Raw genomic sequence first — 22,544 nt, 5'->3', positions numbered from 1 at the left:
TTCATCAAGTGAGATTGTGAAATAAGCCGCCATGGCGCCCAAAGAAAGTTCAGTGCCAGCCCTTTGGTAAAGAAAGTAAGAAACACGATGGAATTTAAGAAAGAACTTATTGAAAAATATGAGAGTGGTGTTCGAGTGCTAGATTAATTGTATTTACATTAATTCTTATGGGAAATATTGCTTTGAATTTAGGCCGACCTTCTGGAATGGATTATGGCCAAAAAACGAGGTTCCACTGTATATGACATCAATTCAATGGAACGAGATCCAATCCCTTGTATATGACATCGATTCAATGGAACGAGATCCAATCCCTTGTATATGACATCAATTCAATGAAACGAGATCCAATCCCTTGTATATGACATCGATTCAATGGAATGAGATCCAATCCCTTGTATATGACATCGATTCAATGGAACGAGATCCAATCCCTTGTATATGACATCAATTCAATGGAATGAGATCCAATCCCTTGTATATGACCGATTCAATGGAATGAGATCCAATCCCTTGTATATGACATCAATTCAATGGAACGAGATCCAATCCCTTGTATATGACATCGATTCAATGGAACGAGATCCAATCCCTTGTACATGACATCGATTCAATGGAATGAGATCCAATCCCTTGTATATGACATCAATTCAATGGAATGAGATCCAATCCCTTGTATATGACATCGATTCAATGGAATGAGATCCAATCCCTTGTATATGACATCGATTCAATGGAACGAGATCCAATCCCTTGTATATGACATCGATTCAATGGAATGAGATCCAATCCCTTGTATATGACATCGATTCAATGGAACGAGATCCAATCCCTTGTATATGACATCGATTCAATGGAATGAGATCCAATCCCTTGTATATGACATCGATTCAATGGAACGAGATCCAATCCCTTGTATATGACATCAATTCAATGGAATGAGATCCAATCCCTTGTATATGACCGATTCAATGGAATGAGATCCAATCCCTTGTATATGACATCGATTCAACGGAATGAGATCCAATCCCTTGTATATGACATCGATTCAATGGAACGAGATCCAATCCCTTGTATATGACATCGATTCAATGGAACGAGATCCAATCCCTTGTATATGACATCGATTCAATGGAATGAGATCCAATCCCTTGTATATGACATCGATTCAATGGAACGAGATCCAATCCCTTGTATATGACATCGATTCAATGGAATGAGATCCAATCCCTTGTATATGACATCGATTCAATGGAACGAGATCCAATCCCTTGTATATGACATCAATTCAATGGAATGAGATCCAATCCCTTGTATATGACCGATTCAATGGAATGAGATCCAATCCCTTGTATATGACATCGATTCAACGGAATGAGATCCAATCCCTTGTATATGACATCGATTCAATGGAACGAGATCCAATCCCTTGTATATGACATCGATTCAACGGAATGAGATCCAATCCCTTGTACATGACATCGATTCAACGGAACACGGTCCGATTCCTTGGATCAAAATCCCTTGTAGCTTTAAAAAACTGAAATAAAACCAGCTGTCTCATAAAGCTGTTTTATATTATGAATGAACTTTGAAGACCTTACCACCTGATGTTCAATTCTGGGTGAACTTTTTCATAGTTACAGAGAAAAGTGAACTTTATGGAGCTTTATAAGTGAGCTTTTTCAGAGAAAATTGAACTTTATAGTGTTTTTCAAGGGAGCTTTTTCATAGTTACAGAGAAAATTGAACTTTATAGAGCTTTATAAGGGAGCTTTTTCATAGTTACAGAGAAAATTGAACTTTATAGAGCTTTATAAGGGAGCTTTTCATAGTTACAGAGAAAATTGAACTTTATAGAGCTTCATAAGGGAGCTTTTTTCATATTAAAAGAAAAGTTAATTTTACAGAGCTTTACACATGAACTTTTTCAATCATATAAAAGAGAAAAATGACTTTATAGAGCTGTATATTACATTCATAGAGCTTTAATCATACTTACAAAAACTGAACTTTAAAAAGCTTTACATGAGAACTGTGACCCACAACAGGTGCCAAGAGTCTCTTGATCCAGAGACCTGGAGCTGCCCTACCCCTTCCCTTTGAATCAATCCCAATCACACCCGACCCCTACAGGTTTAGAGCTCTCCCGTCAAATGCACCTCACAAGTTGAAGCACGATCAACTTCTCCCTCAATCCACAATTTTCCAGCAACGGAACAATTGATCAATTTCTTATTAAGTACCAAAACTCCCCCCCCCCCTCAAAAAAAAAATCCAAAAATTAAAAAATTGATTTTTTCCATAGTGAAATTTCCCCATTAATGCATTTTACAAATATATTTAATTTTCGTCTTCAACCATTTTCTGGAGACAACAATTTTGAAAATTTCCAAAAGTTTGGAAAATTGAAATATTAAAAAAAAACAAAAATCAATTTTTCCATGTTCTGTAAATTCCCATTAATACATTATACAAATGTATTCAATCAATTTTTTCCCTCAATTAACAATTTTCTGGAGATGTAACAACTTTGAAAATTTCCAAAAATAAAAAAATTGGAAATTTTCAAAAAATTGATTTTTACATGTTGAAATTTTCCTGTTAATACATTTCACAAATATATTCAACCAATTCTTCAATCATCAATTTTCTAGTGATGTAACAATTTATACTTCTCGTTAAGTACCTTAACTCCCCCAACAATTATTCGTTTCGAACCGAGAGCAGAAAATTGAATGGATGGCGGAACTCTTCCGCTTTGTTGTGTAATGTAGTTGTTGTATTGTGGCAGATGTTTGTGTAGGGAGGAGTGGATTGATGTATAGTGCACCTCCACTACCCGGCGCTCTCGATGCACTCTTGGCATGGAGGAAGGCAGGTGCACCCTAGGCAAGGAGGGCAGGTGCACCCTAGGTAAAGAGGAAGGACAGGTGCACCCTAGGCAAGGAGGGCAGGTGCACCCTAGGTAAAGAGGAAGGACAGGTGCACCCTAGGCAAGGAGGGCAGGTGCACCCTAGGTAAAGAGGAAGGACAGGTGCACCCTAGGTAAAGAGGAAGGCAGGTACACCCTAGGCAAGGAGGAAGGACAGGTGCACCCTAAGCAATGGGCAGGTGCACCCTAGGTAAAGAGGAAGGCAGGTGCACCCTAGGCAAGGAGGAAGACAGGTGCACCCTAGGCAAGGAGGAAGGCAGGTGCACCCTAGGCAAGGAGGAAGGCAGATGCACCCTAGGCAAGGAGGGCAGGTGCACAGTAGGCAAGGAGGAAGGCAGGTGCACCCTAGGCAAGGAGGGCAGGTGCACCCTAGGCAAGGAGGAAGGCAAGTGCACCCTAGGCAAGGAGGGTAGGTGCACCCTAGGCAAGGAGGAAGGACAGGTGCACCCTAGGCAAGGAGGAAGGCAGGTGCACCCTAGGCAAGGAGGAAGGCAGGTGCACCCTAGGCAAGGAGGACAGGTGCACCCTAGGCAAGGAGGAAGGCAGGTGCACCCTAGGCAAGGAGGAAGGCAGGTGCACCCTAGGCAAGGAGGACAGGTGCACCCTAGGCAAGGAGGAAGGACAGGTGCACCCTAAGCAAGGAGGGACAGGTGCACCCTAAGCAAGGAGGAAGGACAGGTGCACCCTAAGCAAGGAGGAAGGACAGGTGCACCCTAAGCAAGGAGGAAGGACAGGTGCACCCTAGGCAAGGAGGAAGGACAGGTGCACCCTAAGCAAGGAGGAAGGACAGGTGCACCCTAAGCAAGGAGGAAGGACAGGTGCACCATCAACATGGAAGAACAGGTGCACAATGACACTAGATTACCTCATCAAGTGCACATTAATGTGTATCCAACCAGGTCAATACATCAACCCTGACCACCGGATGAAGCTGAACACTTCATCCAGTTCGATGTACCAACCGGATGACAGTGAACACCTCATCTGGTTCAATGTTCCAACCGGATGGTGAACACATCATCCGATTCGATGTACCAACTGAATCAAGTTGAACACCTCATCTGGTTCATGGTACCAACTGGATTAATTTGAGCGCCGGGTTGCCAATGATCCGCTGTACAGAACAAAATCAATTACATTCAGGAATGTTACTCTCCACATGATGCTCTACATTTACATTCTTCAAAATCATAAAAGTACTGAGGTGCTGGCGACACTCTCAGAGAACAGGTGAGAATGGAGCCTTTGTCATAGTTCTTGGCACCTCTGCACAACTGACAATGGTTTCAAGTCACCTTTGGTATAACTATCACATCATATCACTGAGATACACTTGGTAAGTTACGATATTTCCTTGCCAAGTTGAGGAGGAGGCGTTCGCAATACAAAGTGCGGCGGGATAGTCGGCGACTATTTTGACCACTTGTTCTCACTGCCGAACTATTCCCACCATTTGAAAACTATTTTTACAAAACGTGTGTTAAATAAGTTCTCTCCTGTAACAACACTGTACATGAGATCGTTCAGTAGTAAGTAACAGATGAGCGGCAAATTGCCGTCCTCACGACTAGGCAGTCTGATACAAAATTTTAGCGGCGAACAAACCTCATTGGGTGATGAGTATGACGAGTACCTTTGTTGATTCACATATTCATCAAGCACAAATACTGATTGATTTGCTTTCATGATAGACTATTAAGGAAAAAAATATTCTTGTTTGGTAACTACTTGTAGTTCAATGTAGTTTTTTGAATGGGTTTAGAGAGGAGCCTCATCAAACTGGTCTAGAGTTTTGTCTGCCGCTGATGTGAAAGACTGGTGTGGGGTCGGGCTAGAACAAAGCCCTATTGATCACAACACATGCGGACGGGAGCGGAAAGGCCAGCCCAGGGCTTGGTGACTTGCTTAGCAAACATTTTCTATATAAAAAAAAAAGAATGAAAAACTGGTAGTTACAATCACCACTGATGTTTAAGCACACGTGTTTGGTGTCCAAACGAGCTGACCACTTTTCCATACTCCACACGCTCGTTTGGTTGTTTCAGGAGCGCTAGAGGGGGCCACTGTTCATGGCTTCATACCCACATTCTCATTTGAACCACAGATCCACCAATTTTTTAATTAACACATCAGGCATCTCCCACCGAGGCAGGGCAACCCGAAAATGAAGAAACACTTTCATTGTCACTCACTCCATCACTGTCTTGCCAGAGGCATGTCTACACTACAGTTCAAAAACTGCAACATATCTCCACACCTCCAGAGCACAGGCACTGTACTTCCCAGTTCACTGTAATTATCCACTACACTATGTTCATTCCCAGTACCACTGGTTCCTTCTACTGTTCAGCCCATTGTGATTTTGAGCATGAAGATTTGATTTCCGATCAGGCATGAGATGATATAACAACTCTCTTCTTTGTGTGGGCAAATGAATACAAGTTTTATCTTAGAAATTATTCCCAGGACCAATGGAATGACCTGGATCCGTACAAAATTCTTATAAAAGTAGCAAATTAAGTTCTGGACCAAACTTAAGATGAACGACACTCGATGTTTAACAAATAATATGCTAAAATAATTAAAAACAACCATCAAGAATTAAAAAGCCCTCTTAGAAAATCTGCCAGCCTGTTGGATGCCCGGCGCAAGCCGTCCAAGCATCCATCCCCCTCCGGTGCTCCTCCGTGATGTGAACACCAAGCAGGACAACCTCCGTGATTCATCAGGGCTAGCTCCTGGGCTGGAGGGCCGCCACACAGAGCGAAGTCATTATGACCTGAGGTGGTGACACACAAGAGAGATGCACCCAGACCTGAGTTACCCGCTGAGTCATACCCCAGTGGGGGAGTGTTGGTGTTGGTGGTTGTGGTGGTGATGGTAGCAGAGGCCCTACCACTGCTGTTAATGCTGCTGCTGCTGCTGCTACTGCTGCCACGAATGGAGTAATGCTGCAGATGGAGTGGCGACGGTGACCGGGGATTGTGATGATGGTAGAGCAGATGATTGTTGTGAGCAATAACGTGATGAGAACAATTGTGATGAGTTATCTGGTTGCCAGGATGATACTGATGAAAAGCAGCCTGAGAATACTGGTGGCCGGGATGTCTGTGGACCTCAGACGTGCCACAAATGTCGCCACCGCGGGAGAGCGCCGCGCCGCGACCTACGCCACCCACAGCATCAACACTCCCACAGCATCTTGCATCCCTAAGGTTCAGCGAATGCTAGCAGCGCCGGTTTCTCCAGTAGCTCATGTAGTCCTGAAACAACAGTACAATGGTGGGAAAACTTAACCCTTTTATATTGTCAACATTTATACCTTAATTACAGTCACTTCACTTATAAAGCTCCTTTATATACAGTCACTTCACTTATAAAGATCCTCTATATACAGTTCTTTTATAAAGTTCCTCTATATACAGTCAGTTCTCTTATATAGTTCCACTATATACAGTCAGTTCTCTTTTAAAGTTCCACTAAATACAGTCAGTTCTCTTTTAAAGCTCCACTATATACAGTCAGTTCTCTTATAAAGCTCCACTATATACAGTCAGTTCTCTTATAAAGCTCCTCTATATATATGGTCATTTTTTGGGTAAATGTAACTAAAAAAAAAATGACAGTTTAGCCAACACTGAACAGCAAATACTATGAACACCTTTCCGCATATTGTTCAATTTTCAATGTACAGATGCTCCTTGCTTTATGATGGTTCGACTTACTGCATTTCAACTTTACGATGGTTCGACTTATAGTATTTCAACTTTACGATGGTTTGACTTACAATATTTCAACTTTATGATAGTTTGACTTACAATATTTCAACTTTACGATGGTTTGACTTACAATATTTCAACTTTACGATGGTTTGACTTACAATATTTCAACTTTACGATGGTTTGACTTACAATATTTCAACTTTACGATGGTTTGACTTACAATATTTCAACTTTACGATGGTTTGACTTACAATATTTCAACTTTACGATGGTTTGACTTACAATATTTCAACTTTACGATGGTTTGACTTACAATATTTCAACTTTACGTTACTTCAACTTACAATATTTCAACTTTACGTTGGTTTGACTTACAATATTTCAACTTTACGCTGGTTTGACTTACAATATTTCAACTTTACGATGGTTTGACTTACAATATTTCAACTTTACGTTGGTTTGACTTACAATATTTCAACTTTACGATGGTTTGACTTACAATATTTCAACTTTACGTTGCTTCAACTTACAATATTTCAACTTTACGTTGGTTTGACTTACAATATTTCAACTTTACAATGGTGCAGCAACAATAACTTTGGAGATGAAACATAAGATAATTATCCAGCATGAAGGCGGCAAGTCCCTAACTTTTATTCATTTCCTGACTTTTCAATACTGGTATTTATTTAATTACACTAGTTATTTGTTTATTGACTTATTCACTGACAGCAGTTACATAATCACATTTGACATGCAACATTTTCGACTTGTGATGCATTCATCAGAATGTAACTCCATCATAAGTCGAGGACCACCTGTAGTTTTCCAACTGTATTTACAAAAAATTTACACTATATAGAGGAGAATTTTACATGAGAATTGACTGTAAAATAAAATATACACACAGTGGCTAAGTAAATTAACCAAGCATCAAGTTAAGTTGCAGACATGTTGCCCTCCTGGCACTGCAACTTAAGGCCCACTGCTTGCCAAGTTTTGCAACTTGTAGACAATTTGAGGAAGTTTGCTCTCTGAACACACCCAAGTTCCACAGGAGCCTAAGTTCGGTTTTTAAAAGCACGTTTGTGTAGCCTTGAGCATTTGTACGAGTGGACAAATATCATGTAGGAAGTCTTCGAATTTACCATGTTGAGAATCTTTTGTATTATATATAATGTTCATAATACAGGAAGTCTTCAACTTACAAACACATTGGGGACCTCCTGAATTGTGTATAATAATATTAATCACAATGATATAATGATATTATACACAATGCTATAATGATATTATACACTATACAGAAGATTCTTAAAGTGTTTAAGTCGAGGACTTACTGTAGTAATATCACTGTTAGTAGTAGTATTATTAGTATTATGGGAAAGAGTTAAAACCTCAGGGGTCATACAGCAACCAGGGGAACGGGTGGTCATGACTGATCCAAAGCAGACGAAAGCTCTAATTCCTCTGAGAAAGATCGTCCCATCAAGATGGGGCACTGCCCTTATAGATGGGGCACTGCCCTTATAGCGTTTTGACAAGATTCGATCAAAACTTAAGAACGAACAGCTTCATGAACTTCACACCAAAGAACTTTAATCACATTCTAGATGTGTGGAACTTTACAAGGCCTAATCTTGTCAAATTTTGACCAACCAAGTTCTTGTAAAGCAGTTTTATAAAGCTCCTCTATGTAATGTGATTTTGTTAAATGTAATTGAAAAACAATAAATCGTTAATTGAACAGCATGTGCTATGAAAGCCTTTCTGCCCGATGTTCAATTTGGGTTGAACTCGTTCAATCGTATTTATCCCAAAAATTGCATCAGTTTATCAGAAAGCTGATATCAATTCCTTAATTTTCCAATAGATCGTACTCTCAAACAATCAATTCGGCAGATGATAGAGGGGGAGCAGGTGGTCGATTGTGGAGACTGCGGTGGATGGGGACTGATCTGCCGTGACCGCATCGCCAATAGACAATTCTGCATCCAACAGATGGAGGCTGCTAAAAACAACTGACCTAGCGGATTAAACCCCAGAAAATCTGCTAAATTAAAAGTCGACTACTTCCCCACCTTACAAAACCACTGAGTTTTTGGTGGATAGATGATATAATAAAAAATAGGCAACCAGAAGACTTATAAGGCTGAGATATCACCTCGCATGTGCACTATAATAAGAGTGCACATAAGAGCTGGCCAGCGTCAATGCACTACCTTTCTGCTGAGAAAACTTCCCATCAATCTACCCACTGCAACTCTTGTGACACGGCATAGCTCCTGATGATGCACCAGAACTGTGAAAGTTCCTGAGCTGAAGATTTCCATCCCCCATGGCTTGTCTTGCGTTTATATCACCCATCTGCCATTATATTTCACACGCACACATACGTATATACTGCGACCAGCCGGGGACTGAACCCAAGATATTTAACCAGCCTCCTGGGACCCTACCTAAATAATCAGTGAGATCGAGTGATTGTGTGTACTTAGTTGCTGTTGCAGAGGTTGAGTCATAGCTCCCAGCCCCACTTCTTCAATCTTTGTATGTGTGTGTGTGTGTGCGCATGCATATGAGTGTACGTGTATGTGTACAGGTGTAAGATTTGTTCTGAACACAATAGAACCAGGAATCATTTCAATACTCTTTAATACACACAGACAACCATCATACAAAAGCCCTCGAAAATACAAATTAGTATTATATACACAATTGCTGTATTTGTGGTTTAATGTACCAGCAATGGTGTATTTTTTTGAAAAAAAAAAAAATAGAACAGGCACTAAGGAATTACAAAATACAAAATTATTATTATTATTATTATTATTATTATTATTATTATTATTATTATTATTATTATTATTATTATTATGTGGTGTTGGTTGTCTGAAATTTTCATATTTTTCACAATTATAATCATCATCACTAAATGCTATGCCCATAAGCATTATTATTATTACTATTATTATTATTAATATCATTATCATTATACAGTGTTGGTGGTCTGAAATTTCCATAAGTATTTTTCACAATTATTATTATTTAATCCTCAAGAATAAGGGCATCCATCTTTCAAAAATCAGAGATTCCTCAAAATTCTGCGACTCTTAGCCACTGGTCAATTTCCGGCCTTCAAAATCATTTTGAAATTCAGTGCTGATGTCTAATTCACTTTGAAAAACCATTCCCCCTTCCTGGTCATCAGATTCAATTTGAATCATGGCATTTTGAATGAATTTTGGTTTTCAAATGAAGGCAAGAGTCAGTGTGCCTTACATCAGGTGACACTATGTGAATGAAGTAAATTCTTCATTCGGAAAATGCAACTTTAAGCAGAACGACTTATAACAAAATCAATTTCACCAGAGGCTAATTGATGTAAACAAGATGCGTCACCGTCCATCATTAAGCCTCTTTAAAGTTTCTAGTTTTTTAGCTGATGTCACACCTTTTTCTGTTTGTGTGTGGCTACAGACGTGAAGGTGCACGATGCACCTTGAGCACTTGTTGCAACAGGGTTAAATCAAGGAATATATGTAAAGCGAAAATTGTAAGATGCACCTCCTATCACCAGGCATTTCAAAAACAATGACAAATGTGGTGGACTTGTTGAACACTTTTGTAAAGTTTATTGTCGTGGATTTGAGAGATTACTGTATACAGTAGTCCCCCCGTATCCCTGGGGGACACCTTCCAAGAACTACCATGGATGCCAGAACCCTTGGATAGTAGCAAACACTATATATAAATCATTTTTCATTTACATACATATTTATGACAAAGTGTAACTGATAAATTAGGCACAATAAGTGGAGAATTAGTCATTTTTCATTGATGGGAAGCACTTTACAGCTTCTCTAAGACTTTGAACAACTGTCATCATCACTACTATTGTGCTTTGTGGCCATTATTATTAAGCAAAATTAACGCTTATTTTCAGGCCAGTATAAACCGTGGATAACTGAAACCACAGAAACCGAATCCATGGATACAGGGATACTATTCTATTTTACAAATTTTTATTTCGTCTCCACATAGTGGCCCCAGTTTGGAATCCATTTTTTTCCGGTTTTTGTAACGAAATGACATTATTCAAGAATTTATTGTATAGCTGCATGTATATCTTACAGCAGGTGACACTGTATACATGAGTACAGTGGACCCCCGCATAACGATTACCTCCGAATGCGACCAATTATGTAAGTGTTTGTACGTGTATGTTTGGGGGTCTGAAATGGACTAATCTACTTCACAATATTCCTTATGGGAATAAATTCGGTCAGTACTGGCACCTGAACATACTTATGGAGTGAAAAAATATCGTTAACCGGGGGTCCACTGTATAAATATTAATGTACACTGTATATCTTCCAGCTGATATGCAACACAGTGTATGTCTACTGACATACAATACGATGTGTGTCCGCTGACATACAACAGTGTCTCCGCTGACATACAACAGTGTCTCCGCTGACATACAACAGTGTGTCCGCTGACATACAACAGTGTCCGCTGACATACAACAGTGTGTCAGCTGACATACAACAGTGTGTCCGCTGACATACAACAGTGTGTCCGCTGACATACAACAATGTGTCCACTGACATACAACAGTGTGTCTGCTGACATACAACAGTGTGTCTGCTGACATACAACAGTGTGTCTGCTGACATACAACAGTGTGTCCACTGACATACAACAGTGTCCATCCACTGGCATGTAACACAGTGTGTGTTCACTGACATGTAACACAATGTGTGTCAACTGACATACAATACAGTGTGTGTCCACTGGCATGTAACATAGTGTGTGTCTGCTGACATACAACACTGTGTGTCTGCTGACATACAACAGTGTCCATCCACTGGCATGTAACACATTGTGTGTCCACTGACATGCAACAATGTCCATCCACTGGAACATAACACAGTGGCCGTTGACCACTCTAGCTCAACTGCAAGCCGGCAGAACTTCCATTTTTACCACTGTCGCCATTTTCATATCTATATCTGTTCTTGCTGTAGCCCTGATGAGACACAGAGGCATTAATGAGGAACACAGAGTGAGAAACATCACTCTCAACAAGTATTATGTGGCACAGTGTGGAAATTTATCTAGACCTAAAAAAATCCCAGCTTAAGGCTTATAAACAGGCCTACTAGGCTAATACAGTTCGTTAGCTCCCAAATTGCTGTCTTAAAGCCTATCACAGCCTTTTTTTTCATTTGCCAGGCATATAAAAGCCTAAAAATACTATTACACTATCATTTACTAAGCACACAATAGCACTAGACCGAAGAAATAATGCAGAAGTAAAAAATGTTCATAAAAATTTTGAAAATTTCCAAAAATTGTCTTAAGAACAAGACAAGCATGAAAAAAAGAAAAAGGATATAATCAAAAAGCACTATATTAGCCAGGTAGGCCTATATTGTGATATTTTAGGCTGCATGTCTAGGAACGTACAATATCCTTAACAAAACCTTAACTTAGGCCTAGGTAGTAATACAGGTAGGTTTCAATCATTAAATGACATTAAAATTATTAAAGAAGCCTAAGACACTAACATTACGATATTAGTCTTAACCTTTAAACTGTTCAAATGTAGATCCACGTTCACACGCGTAGAGCTCTGAACGTAGATCTACGTTCGCACGCGTAGAGCTCTGAACGTAGATCTACGTTCGCACGCGTAGAGCTCTGAACGTAGATCTACGTTCGCACGCGTAGAGCTCTGAACGTAGATCTACGTTCGCACGCGTAGCGCTCTGAACGTAGATCTACGTTCGATTTTACATTATGTAAAAAAAAAAAGTAGATCTACGTTTGGACAGTTTAAGGGTTAATATTTAATAGTGTATTATCTTTATGGTAGTATGTAACTGATGTCAACTAGGCCTAATTGTATTTGTAGAAATAAAGATAATTATTATTAACATAATTGGTGTAAGTGAGCCCTAAATGTACTTATAGATATATTATTATTAACAAATAGTTAATTTTTAACTTTAAATATTATCTGTATTAACAAGATCAGTTATTTACATAGTTAACACCTTTTTTTTAAGTACTATGAGAGTTTTATTCACTGTTTACCTATTACTAGTACATATATCCTCCTAGCAGTCTTCTGCCTAAAATAGGCCTGTGGTACTATTTTTCATAACTGTAAATTCTCCTACTAGCATTCTGCCTAAAATAGACCTATGGTACTTCTATTTTTCATAATTATAAATTCTCCTAGCAGCATTCTGCCTAAAATAGACCTCTGGAGATATTGCTCCTGATATTGATCTCTTTGTTAACCCTTTCAGTGCCGAGACCCCTGTTCCTTAACCCTTCAACTGTCCAAACGTAGATTTACATTTGCACCGCTAGCGCTCCGAACGTAGATCTACGTTTGCACTGCTAGCGTTCCGAACTTAAATCTACGTTTGCACCGCTAGCGTTCCGAACATAGATCTACGTTTGCACCGCTAGCGCTCTGAACGTAGATCTACGTTTGCACCACTAGCGCTCCAAACATAGATCTATGTTTGCACCATTTTGCCTACTGTGTAGGCAAAATGTTTTGGATTAAAGATTCCTAACTGTTGCCTATGTGTCTTACTTACCAGTTGGACATGTATTGGACAGTTTACTCTTGAACATCGGCAAAAATCGAACATTTCTGCTACTTTGAACTCAATTTCAAGGTACTTTTCATCATGAAACCAACCAAAATCATCTCCATTTCTGTAATATATCTTCCATTCTACCAAATGAGACCAAGAAAATGAGAATACAACCATAAATACCATACAAAAATACACCACAAAGTCACTGTTTTAAACCAAGACATGGTCAGTTTTTTTTCTCATTATGCACTGTGTGCTGCAGGATTTTTTTATACTGCGCACACTGACCACGCAGACTCATTCTTTCATATGTAGGCCTACTAGCTTTATTCCACCAGATTTGAAGGAGCTAGAATTTTGGCATAGTATTACGTGACCAACATTGGCTCTCAAGCCGTAATATTACGGGACCAACACTGGAAGGGTTAAACTACAATAACAAGACAGAAAATATTTTTCAAATATTATACAGCAAGAACTGTTCTCAGTTATAATGCTACAATATAACAGGGAAACCGGCAGGCCGGACTTGAGTCCTGGAGATGGGAAGTACAGTGCCTGCACTCTGAAGGAGGGGTGTTAATGTTGCAGTTTAAAAACTGTAGTGTAAAGCACCCTTCTGGCAAGACAGTGATGGAGTGAATGATGGTGAAAGTTTTTCTTTTTCGGGCCACTCTGCCTTGGTGGGAATCGGCCGGTGTGATAATAAAAAAAAAAATAATAAATATTGTTACAATATAACAGTTATATTGTTACAATATAACAGTTATATTGTTAGATCACTGAGTAAACAATGACCTCCTATCACTTCTCTAAATATTGACATGTGTAGCATTATTTTTAGCAAAACCCATCTTAACCCTTTCTGAGTCAGTGCCGTTGTTCTATGGGTTCAAAGTCAGGGTCAGTGCCGTTGTTCTATGGGTTCAAAGTCAGGGTCAGTGCCGTTGTTCTATGGGTTCAAAGTCAGGGTCAGTGCCGTTGTTCTATGGGTTCAAAGTCAGGGTCAGTGCCGTTGTTCTATGGGTTCAAAGTCAGGGTCAGTGCCGTTGTTCTATGGGTTCAAAGTCAGGGTCAGTGCCGTTGTTCTATGGGTTCAAAGTCAGGGTCAGTGCCGTTGTTCTATGGGTTCAAAGTCAGGGTCAGTGCCGTTGTTCTATGGGTTCAAAGTCAGGGTCAGTGCCGTTGTTCTATGGGTTCAAAGTCAGGGTCAGTGCCGTTGTTCTATGGCATAAGCTCACTTCACTCAGATAAGCTGTGAGTGGTAATTTTGGGCCTAGATATGAGAGAATGGGTCTATGCAGTAGGTGTGCACCATATAAAAAAAAATCCTGAAGCATGCAGTGCATAAGAAAAAACCTGTGACCTTGTTTTTGGTTTAAAACAGCTATTTTGTGGTGTATTTTCGTATTGTTTTTATGGTTGTATTCACAGTTTCTTGGTCTCATTTGACAGAACGAAAAATATATTACAGAACTACTTGTTTTTTTAGTCACTTTACATTGTATATTCAATTAGTGTATATTCCAATTACTTTTTTGCAAGTACCAAAACTATCTTTTGCTAGCTAGTACCAACTACCTCATTTTTTTTTTACTTTTATTGTGCAATAAACTGCTCAATTTATCTAATATTACAAATCAGATCTTACTCCTAAACCAATATTATTTCATAGTGACCATCTGTCCATTTAACTTTGTTTACCATTACTTAATTTTAGTCCCTTATATATTTTCTCCTTTATTTTAGCTTTATATAACTACCCTAGCTTATACATTCACAATTGTTAAAATAATCAAGGTGCTATTCTCAGGTGCTAAAGTAGAACAAGTTCACAATTTTGGCATTATATTCCAAAGCTCATTTATTTTATAGTACTACCTACTATCATATTCCCAAGCTCCATTATTTGATCATCACTTTATTTGTACTAGTCCCTTTTATATTGTCTCCTTTATTTTAGCTTAAAAAAAAAAAAAAAAAAAAAAAAAAATACCTTAGCTCATTATTTTACATTTGTTAAATAATTCAGGTGCTATTTTTTAGCTTAAGACTATTTACTTTGTTTTATACTTAATTCTAACTATAGATTCACTACAAATCTTATGATTACAAGCATTGATCCAGATACCAACCTCTTATTTAATGACTTAAATGAATCAAACAGTTACTGTAATTACTACACTGCAGAACAATCAAAGGCACTTCTCAGTGCCAACAACAACATAACTATCTTTAACTACAATATCAGATCTTTAAGCAAGCATTACGATGACCTCATAGCATTACTAAATTCCTTACATGCCAATATGTCCATCATTACACTAACTGAAACCTGGCTAAAGCCTGATACTACAGATGTCTATACCATTCCTGGTTACACAGCCATACACAACTGTAGGCCAGACCAACAAGGGGGTGGCACAGCCATATACTACTCAGACCAACTAGAATGTATCACTAATACTTGCACAAGAGATGAACATGGGGAATATATAATAGCCAAATTCAAATCCAAATACCTACAAAAACCTCTCACATTGATAAACATCTACAGAGTTCCACAGTCAAACATTAGCCAATTTAGTCAAAACCTAGGAAGTATGATAACTGATGCACGCATGAACAAAGATCACTTACTACTCTCAGGTGACTTCAATATAAATCTCCTGCAAGACCAGGACCCACACGTTACTGAATTCACAAACACAATGAGTAACTGTATGTTGCTACCAACAGTAACAAAACCTACAAGAGTTACAGAGACTAGTGTTTCCCTACTTGACCACATCTGGACCAACACCATATCCCCTTTAAAATCAGGCATAATTACAGATAATACCACAGACCACTACCCTACTTTCCTCATAACAACTCTTGGTAAATTACCCCAAGACACTACTAAAGTCACCTTCAGACTTCACAATGAGGCAGCCATTAATAACTTCACAACAGCATTAGCAAACATTGATTGGCACACTGAGCTAGAAATCAATACAGATATTGACGAATGTATTAATAATTTTCTAAAAAAGACTCAATACCTCTATAACAAGCACTGCCCTAAAAAAACTAAGCAGATGACAGCTAAGAGACTGAACAGTCCCTGGCTAACACCCAGCATTCTCAAATCCATAAATACAAAACACCAATATGAAAAACAGTACAGAATGGGTCACATAACCAGAGACCAAACAAAACGTTACTCGTCAATCCTAACCAGCCTGATAAGAAGGGCAAAAAAATTGTATTATGAGAACAGATTATCCAACTTACGAGGTGATATAAAAAAGACCTGGAAAACCCTATCAGAAATTCTGGGAACAAAAAAGATATCACTAAATAGCGAAATAAAATTAGCAAAATCAGATGAACCCCAACTCCCACCAACAGAAACAGCAAACAGACTCAATGATTTCTTCTCCACTATAGGACAAAACCTTGCCAATAAAATCCCAAGCTCAGATACCCCACCAAATGACTACCTCACCGGCAACTACCCGAACACACTGTTCCTAGCTCCGACTAACCCATACGAAGTCTCCCTTATTATCAACGCACTAAAAAACAAGGCAGGAGATTTAAATACCTTACCACCCTTTATATACAAAAAAGTGTCACAAGTGCTATCACCAATCATTGCAACACTCTTTAACAAATCCATTGAATCCTCCACCTTCCCTACAGTACTCAAAATAACAAGGGTCACCCCGATCCACAAAGGAGGAGACCAAACAGAGTTGAATAACTATAGGCCAATATCCAACTTACACCCTCTCTCAAAAATCTTCGAAAAATTAATTCATAAACGAATCTACTCCTACCTTATCTCCCAAAACATACTCAACCCCTGCCAATTTGGATTCAGGCCTAATAAAAATACTAATGATGCTATTATACACATGCTAGAACATATATACACTGCAATAGAGAAAAAAGAAGTCCCACTGGGGATCTTCATTGACTTACGTAAAGCTTTTGATACAGTTGACCATGACTTGCTCCACGTAAAATTATCACACTATGGTATAAGAGGGCACTCCCTCAACTACCTCAAGTCATACCTCAGCAACAGAAGCCAATATGTGTACGCAAATGGGGCAAACTCTTCTGCACAACCAATTACAGTTGGTGTCCCACAGGGAAGTGTCCTTGGCCCTCTTCTCTTTCTCCTATACATAAATGACCTACCAAATGCTTCTCAATTACTCAAACCCACACTATTTGCTGATGACACAACATACGTCTTCTCCCACCCGAGCCCAGTCACGCTAGCCAATACTGTAAATACCGAATTACAGAAAATATCTACCTGGATGAGTACTAACAAACTTACACTAAACATTGACAAAACCTACTTCATTCAGTTTGGTAACAGAGCTACAGATGTCCCTCTTAACATAATGATAAACGGATCACCTATCACAAAGCTAACAGAGGGAAAATTCTTAGGAATCCACCTTGATAATAGACTCAAATTTCATACACATATACAACAAATTTCTAAGAAAATTTCCAAGACTGTAGGCATACTATCGAAGATACGGTACTATGTTCCACAGTCAGCCCTCCTGGCCCTATATCACTCTCTTATTTACCCCTATCTCACCTATGGAATTTGTGCATGGGGCTCAACAACAAGTAACCATCTCAGACCACTAATTACCCAACAAAAGGCTGCAGTTAGAATGATAACAAATTCTCACTACAGGCAGCACACTCCACCAATATTCAATACACTCAACCTACTCACCATACAAAACATCCATACTTATTACTGCACCTATTACATACATAGAACACTCAACTCTGATATTAACCCTCCCCTCAAACATCTCCTTGCCAACCTCAACAGAACACATGACCATAACACAAGGCACAGATCACTCTTTGATATTCCTCGTGTCCATCTCACGCTATGCAAAAACTCAATGCACATAAAAGGCCCTAAAATCTGGAATTCATTACCTGTTAATATAAAAGAAACACTACCTGTTTATAAATTCAAGTCTCTTCTCAAAGATCACTTACTCACCCAAAACCAAATAAATACTGAATAACTGAACCTTATAAATTGTATATCTTAAATGTTTCTCACAATTATATCACATAAGTGTTAAACCTAAAACCCAATCTAACTTTATTATTTTTTAAATTCACTACCTAACAGAATACTCCATTCTACTGAATTTACAACAATGCATGCAACCATATGACCTGTCTTTGTAATACTCACTTGTGCTTTATAGTAATCAGTTTACATTAATGTTTTTCACTGATTTCATCATTGCTTAGTTAATCTTAAGTTAATTTTAAGCCAGCCCGTAATGCTATGCATAGTATAAGTGGCTTTGGCATGCTGCTCTTATCTGTATTTTTTTTTTGTACCTCTGTAAGTGTGCTCAAATTATAAATAAATAAATAAATAAATAAATAGAGATGATTTTGACTGGGTTTAGGACTGAAAATAGCTTGAAATTAAGCTCAAATTAACAGAAATGTTCAATTTTTTGCAGATGTTCAAGAGTAAATAAATCACATCAAGCGTCCAATACATGTAAACTGGCGAGTCTAATATGCATTCATAACAGATCGACCAGTGATATTATTTATATAATTATTACAATATTGCATAACAGTAAATCTTCTATTTTTTAGTGTGAATAAAAATTCTTTGTGTGAATAAAAAATCAAAACGGAATTCATGTGTAAAACCTGAGAACATAACTAAGAAACAGAGGAAATGTTATTTTAAGAGCCAGGAATGCCAACATTGTTTATTCTGGACCCTATTTTGAAACTGGAATATTTTGAAATTTGTGTGAAATTAGCCAAATTACCAATTTCTAATCACTTTATTGGGTAACTGAAATAGTTGATTGGGTTGTTTTTTGTGCTCAGTCAATAAATGGAAGACATACTAGCAAAACAGATAAGAATTTGGTCAACTGGAACAATGTAACAATGCAATTGGTCTACAATAGGGATAAAAATTAGCAAAATTGCCGATGCGTAAATATCACTGAAATAGCAAAATTCATGATAGTGTAATTTCATCAATTTTCCCTCAAATTTCATACTTTTTGTTTTATTACCTTTGAAAAAAGATTCTCTACCATTTCATAAGAAGAAATAAAAATTTTGGAGGGAATTCTTGGACCCTGTAAATGAGTCTCAGATTGGGGGTCTAGACCCTTACAGGGTTGAGAATGGCTCAGCAGACATTTTTGTCATTCGTGGTTACACAGCCATGTATAACTGTAGACCTAATCAAATAGGATGTGGTACTCCTAGCGTTCCGGTACCTCAGTAAGAAATCATTCAAGACTTTATACACTGTGTACGTCAGGCCCATACTGGAGTACGCAGCACCAGTATGGAGCCCACACCTGATCAAACACATCAAGAAATTAGATAAAGTGCAAAGGTTTGCAACAAGGTTAGTTCCAGATCTAAGGGGAATGTCCTATGAAGAAAGGTTAAGGGAAATCGAACTGACGACACTGGAGGACAGGAGGATTAGGGGAGACATGATAACGACATACAAAATACTGCGTGGAATAGACAAGGTGGACAGAGACAGGATGTTCCAGAGATAGGACACAGAAACAAGGGGTCACAATTGGAAGCTGAAGACTCAGATGAGTCAAAGGGATATTAGGAAGTATTTCTTCAGCCACAGAGTTGTTAGGAAGTGGAATAGTCTGACAAACGATGTAGAGGAGGCAGGAACTATATAGTTTTAAGACGAGGTATGATAAAGCTCATGAAGCAGGGAGAGGGAGGACCCAGTAGCGGTCAGTGAAGAGGCGGGGCCAGGAGCTGAGTCTCGACCCCTGCAACCACAATTAGGTGAGTACTCCCATCTAGTCTGATGAATCAGAATGTGTTGGAATCTACTTGAATCAGGGATGATAATGGTGAATTCAGGCAGGCCCCACTTTACGACGCCTCGCCTTACAGAGCGTTGCTCTAAAGCACTTTGCTTCTACACAGCGCTTCTCTTTACAGCACTTCACTTTACAGCGCTTTGCTTTACAGTGCTTCCCTAATGCAGCTATTTTCAGTTATACCCATTCTTCATTTATTCAGACCTTCTTCTTCTTCTTTCAACACACCGGCAGTATCCCACCGAGGTGGGGTGGCCCAAAAGGAAAAACGAAAGTTTCTCCTTTTACATTTAGTAATATATACAGGAGAAGAGGTTACTAGCCCCTTGCTCCCAGCATTTTAGTCGCCTCTTACAACACGCATGGCTTACGGAGGAAGAATTCTGTTCCACTTCCCCATGGAGGTAAGAGGAAATAAACAAGAACAAGAACTAGTAAGAAAAATGGAAGAAAACCCAGAGGGGTGTGTATATACATATATGCTTGTACATGTATGTGTAGTGTGACCTAAGTGTAAGTAGAAGTAGCAAGACGTACCTGAAACCTTGCATGTTTATGAGACAGAAAAATGGACACCAGCAATCCTACCATCATGTAAAACATTACAGGTTTCCGTTTTACACTCACTTGGCAGGACGGTAGTACCTCCCTGGGTGGTTGCTGTCTACCAACCTACTACCTAGGTTATTCAGACCTGCTACAATAAATATATTCAGCACTCACTATAAGCTAAGGATGAAAATATTTTAAGGTAAGTAACGCGTGTACTGTATATGCCTTTTTTTAGGCCTAGGTCTATTGTTCACTTAATACATGATAGTGTAAACATATTGCCTCGGCTAGTGCTAAAAAACTCGCCCAACGCGATTCGTTCCATTCGAGACGCGTCCACTTGCGGCCTGAGCACTCCTCACTTGTCCCGTGGGTGCCAGTGTTTACAAGCCAGCCACCGTGGTCGCATCCAAACATACAATCAGAACATTTCATATTATCACAGCATTTTTAAGTGATTGCACCTGCAAAATAAGTCACCATGGACCCCAAGAAAACTTCTAGTGCCATCCCTACAGCAAAAAGGTTGAGAATTACTATGGAGATGAAGAAAGAGATCATTGCTAAGTATGAAAGTGGAGTGTGTGTCTCCCAGCTGGCCAGGTTGTACACAAAACCCAAATCAACCATCGCTACTATTGTGGCCAAGAAAACGGCAATCAAGGAAGCTGTTCTTGCCAAAGGTGCAACTTTGTTTTTGAAACTGAGATCGCAAGTGATAGAAGATGTTAAGAGACTGTTATTGGTGTGGATAAATGAAAAACAGATAGCAGGAGATAGCATCTCTCAAGCGATCATATGTGAAAAGTCTAGGAAGTTGCATGAGGATTTAATTAGAAAAATGCCTGCAACTAGTGATGTGAGTGAATTCAAGGCCAGCAAAGGTTGGTTTGAGAGATTTAAGAATCGTAGTGGCATACATAGTATGATAAGGCATGGTGAGGCTGCCAGTTCGGACCAAAAAGCAGCTGAAAAATATGTGAAGGAATTCAAGGAGTACATAGGCAGTGAAGAATTGAAACCTGAACAAGTGTTTAATTGTGACGAAACAGGCCTGTTTTGGAAGAAAATGCCAAGCAGGACCTACATTACTCAGGAGGAAGAGGCACTCCCAGGACATAAGCCTATGAAAGACAGGCGTACTCTGTTGATGTGTGCTAATGCTAGTGGTGATTGCAAAGTGAAGCCTTTATTGGTGTATCACTCTGAAACTCCCAGAGTGTTCAGGAAAAACAATGTCCTCAAGGCTAATTTGTGTGTGCTGTGGAGGGCAAACAGTAAGGCACGGGGCACTAGAGATCTTTTCTACGACTGGTTACACCATGCATTTGCCCCCACTGTGAAAAATTACCTCCTGGAAAATAAATTGGACCTTAAGTGCCTCCTGGTATTAGACAATGCTCCTGGTCATCCTTCAGACGTGGCAGAGCGACTTTCTGGGGACATGAGCTTCATTAAGGTCAAGTTTTTGCCTCCTAATACCACTCCTCTCCTGCAGCCCATGGACCAGCAGGTCATTGCAAACTTCAAAAAACTCTACACAAAAGCTATGTTTGTAAGGTGCTTTGTAGCGACCACAGAAACTCAATTGACTCTAAGAGAGTTTTGGAGATATCACTTAAGCATCCTCAATTGTGTAAACATTATAGGTAAGGCTTGGGAGGAAGTGACTAACAGGACCTTGAACTCTGCTTGGAAGAAACTGTGGCCAGAATGTGTAGACAAAAGGGATTTTGAAGGATTTGAGGCTAACCCTGGGAAGCCTATGCCAGTTGTGGAATCAATTGTGGCATTGGGGAAGTCCTTGGGGTTGGAGGTTAGT

General features: G+C 39.2%; 1 protein-coding gene across 5 annotated transcripts in view; it reads right to left on the bottom strand.

Annotated features, from left to right (window-relative positions):
- The window catches only part of LOC128704721 (uncharacterized protein CG5902), a 107,905-nt gene that overhangs the window by 1,073 nt on the left and 84,288 nt on the right, over window positions 1-22,544 (bottom strand). For 4 of the 5 annotated variants that reach the window (XM_070092771.1, XM_070092778.1, XM_053799866.2 and 1 more), the window contains one exon: window positions 9,542-11,689. In XM_070092771.1, the coding sequence (XP_069948872.1) occupies window positions 11,609-11,689 (81 nt within the window). In that variant the 3' untranslated portion in view covers window positions 9,542-11,608. Of the gene's footprint in view, window positions 6,199-9,541; window positions 11,690-22,544 lie in introns of those variants that run through there. The other variant, XM_053799870.2, reaches the window with a different exon arrangement.

This window comes from Cherax quadricarinatus, chromosome 3 (genome assembly GCF_038502225.1).
Source record: "Cherax quadricarinatus isolate ZL_2023a chromosome 3, ASM3850222v1, whole genome shotgun sequence".
NCBI lineage: Eukaryota > Metazoa > Arthropoda > Malacostraca > Decapoda > Parastacidae > Cherax > Cherax quadricarinatus.
This window is presented reverse-complemented; position numbering and strand designations above follow the sequence as displayed.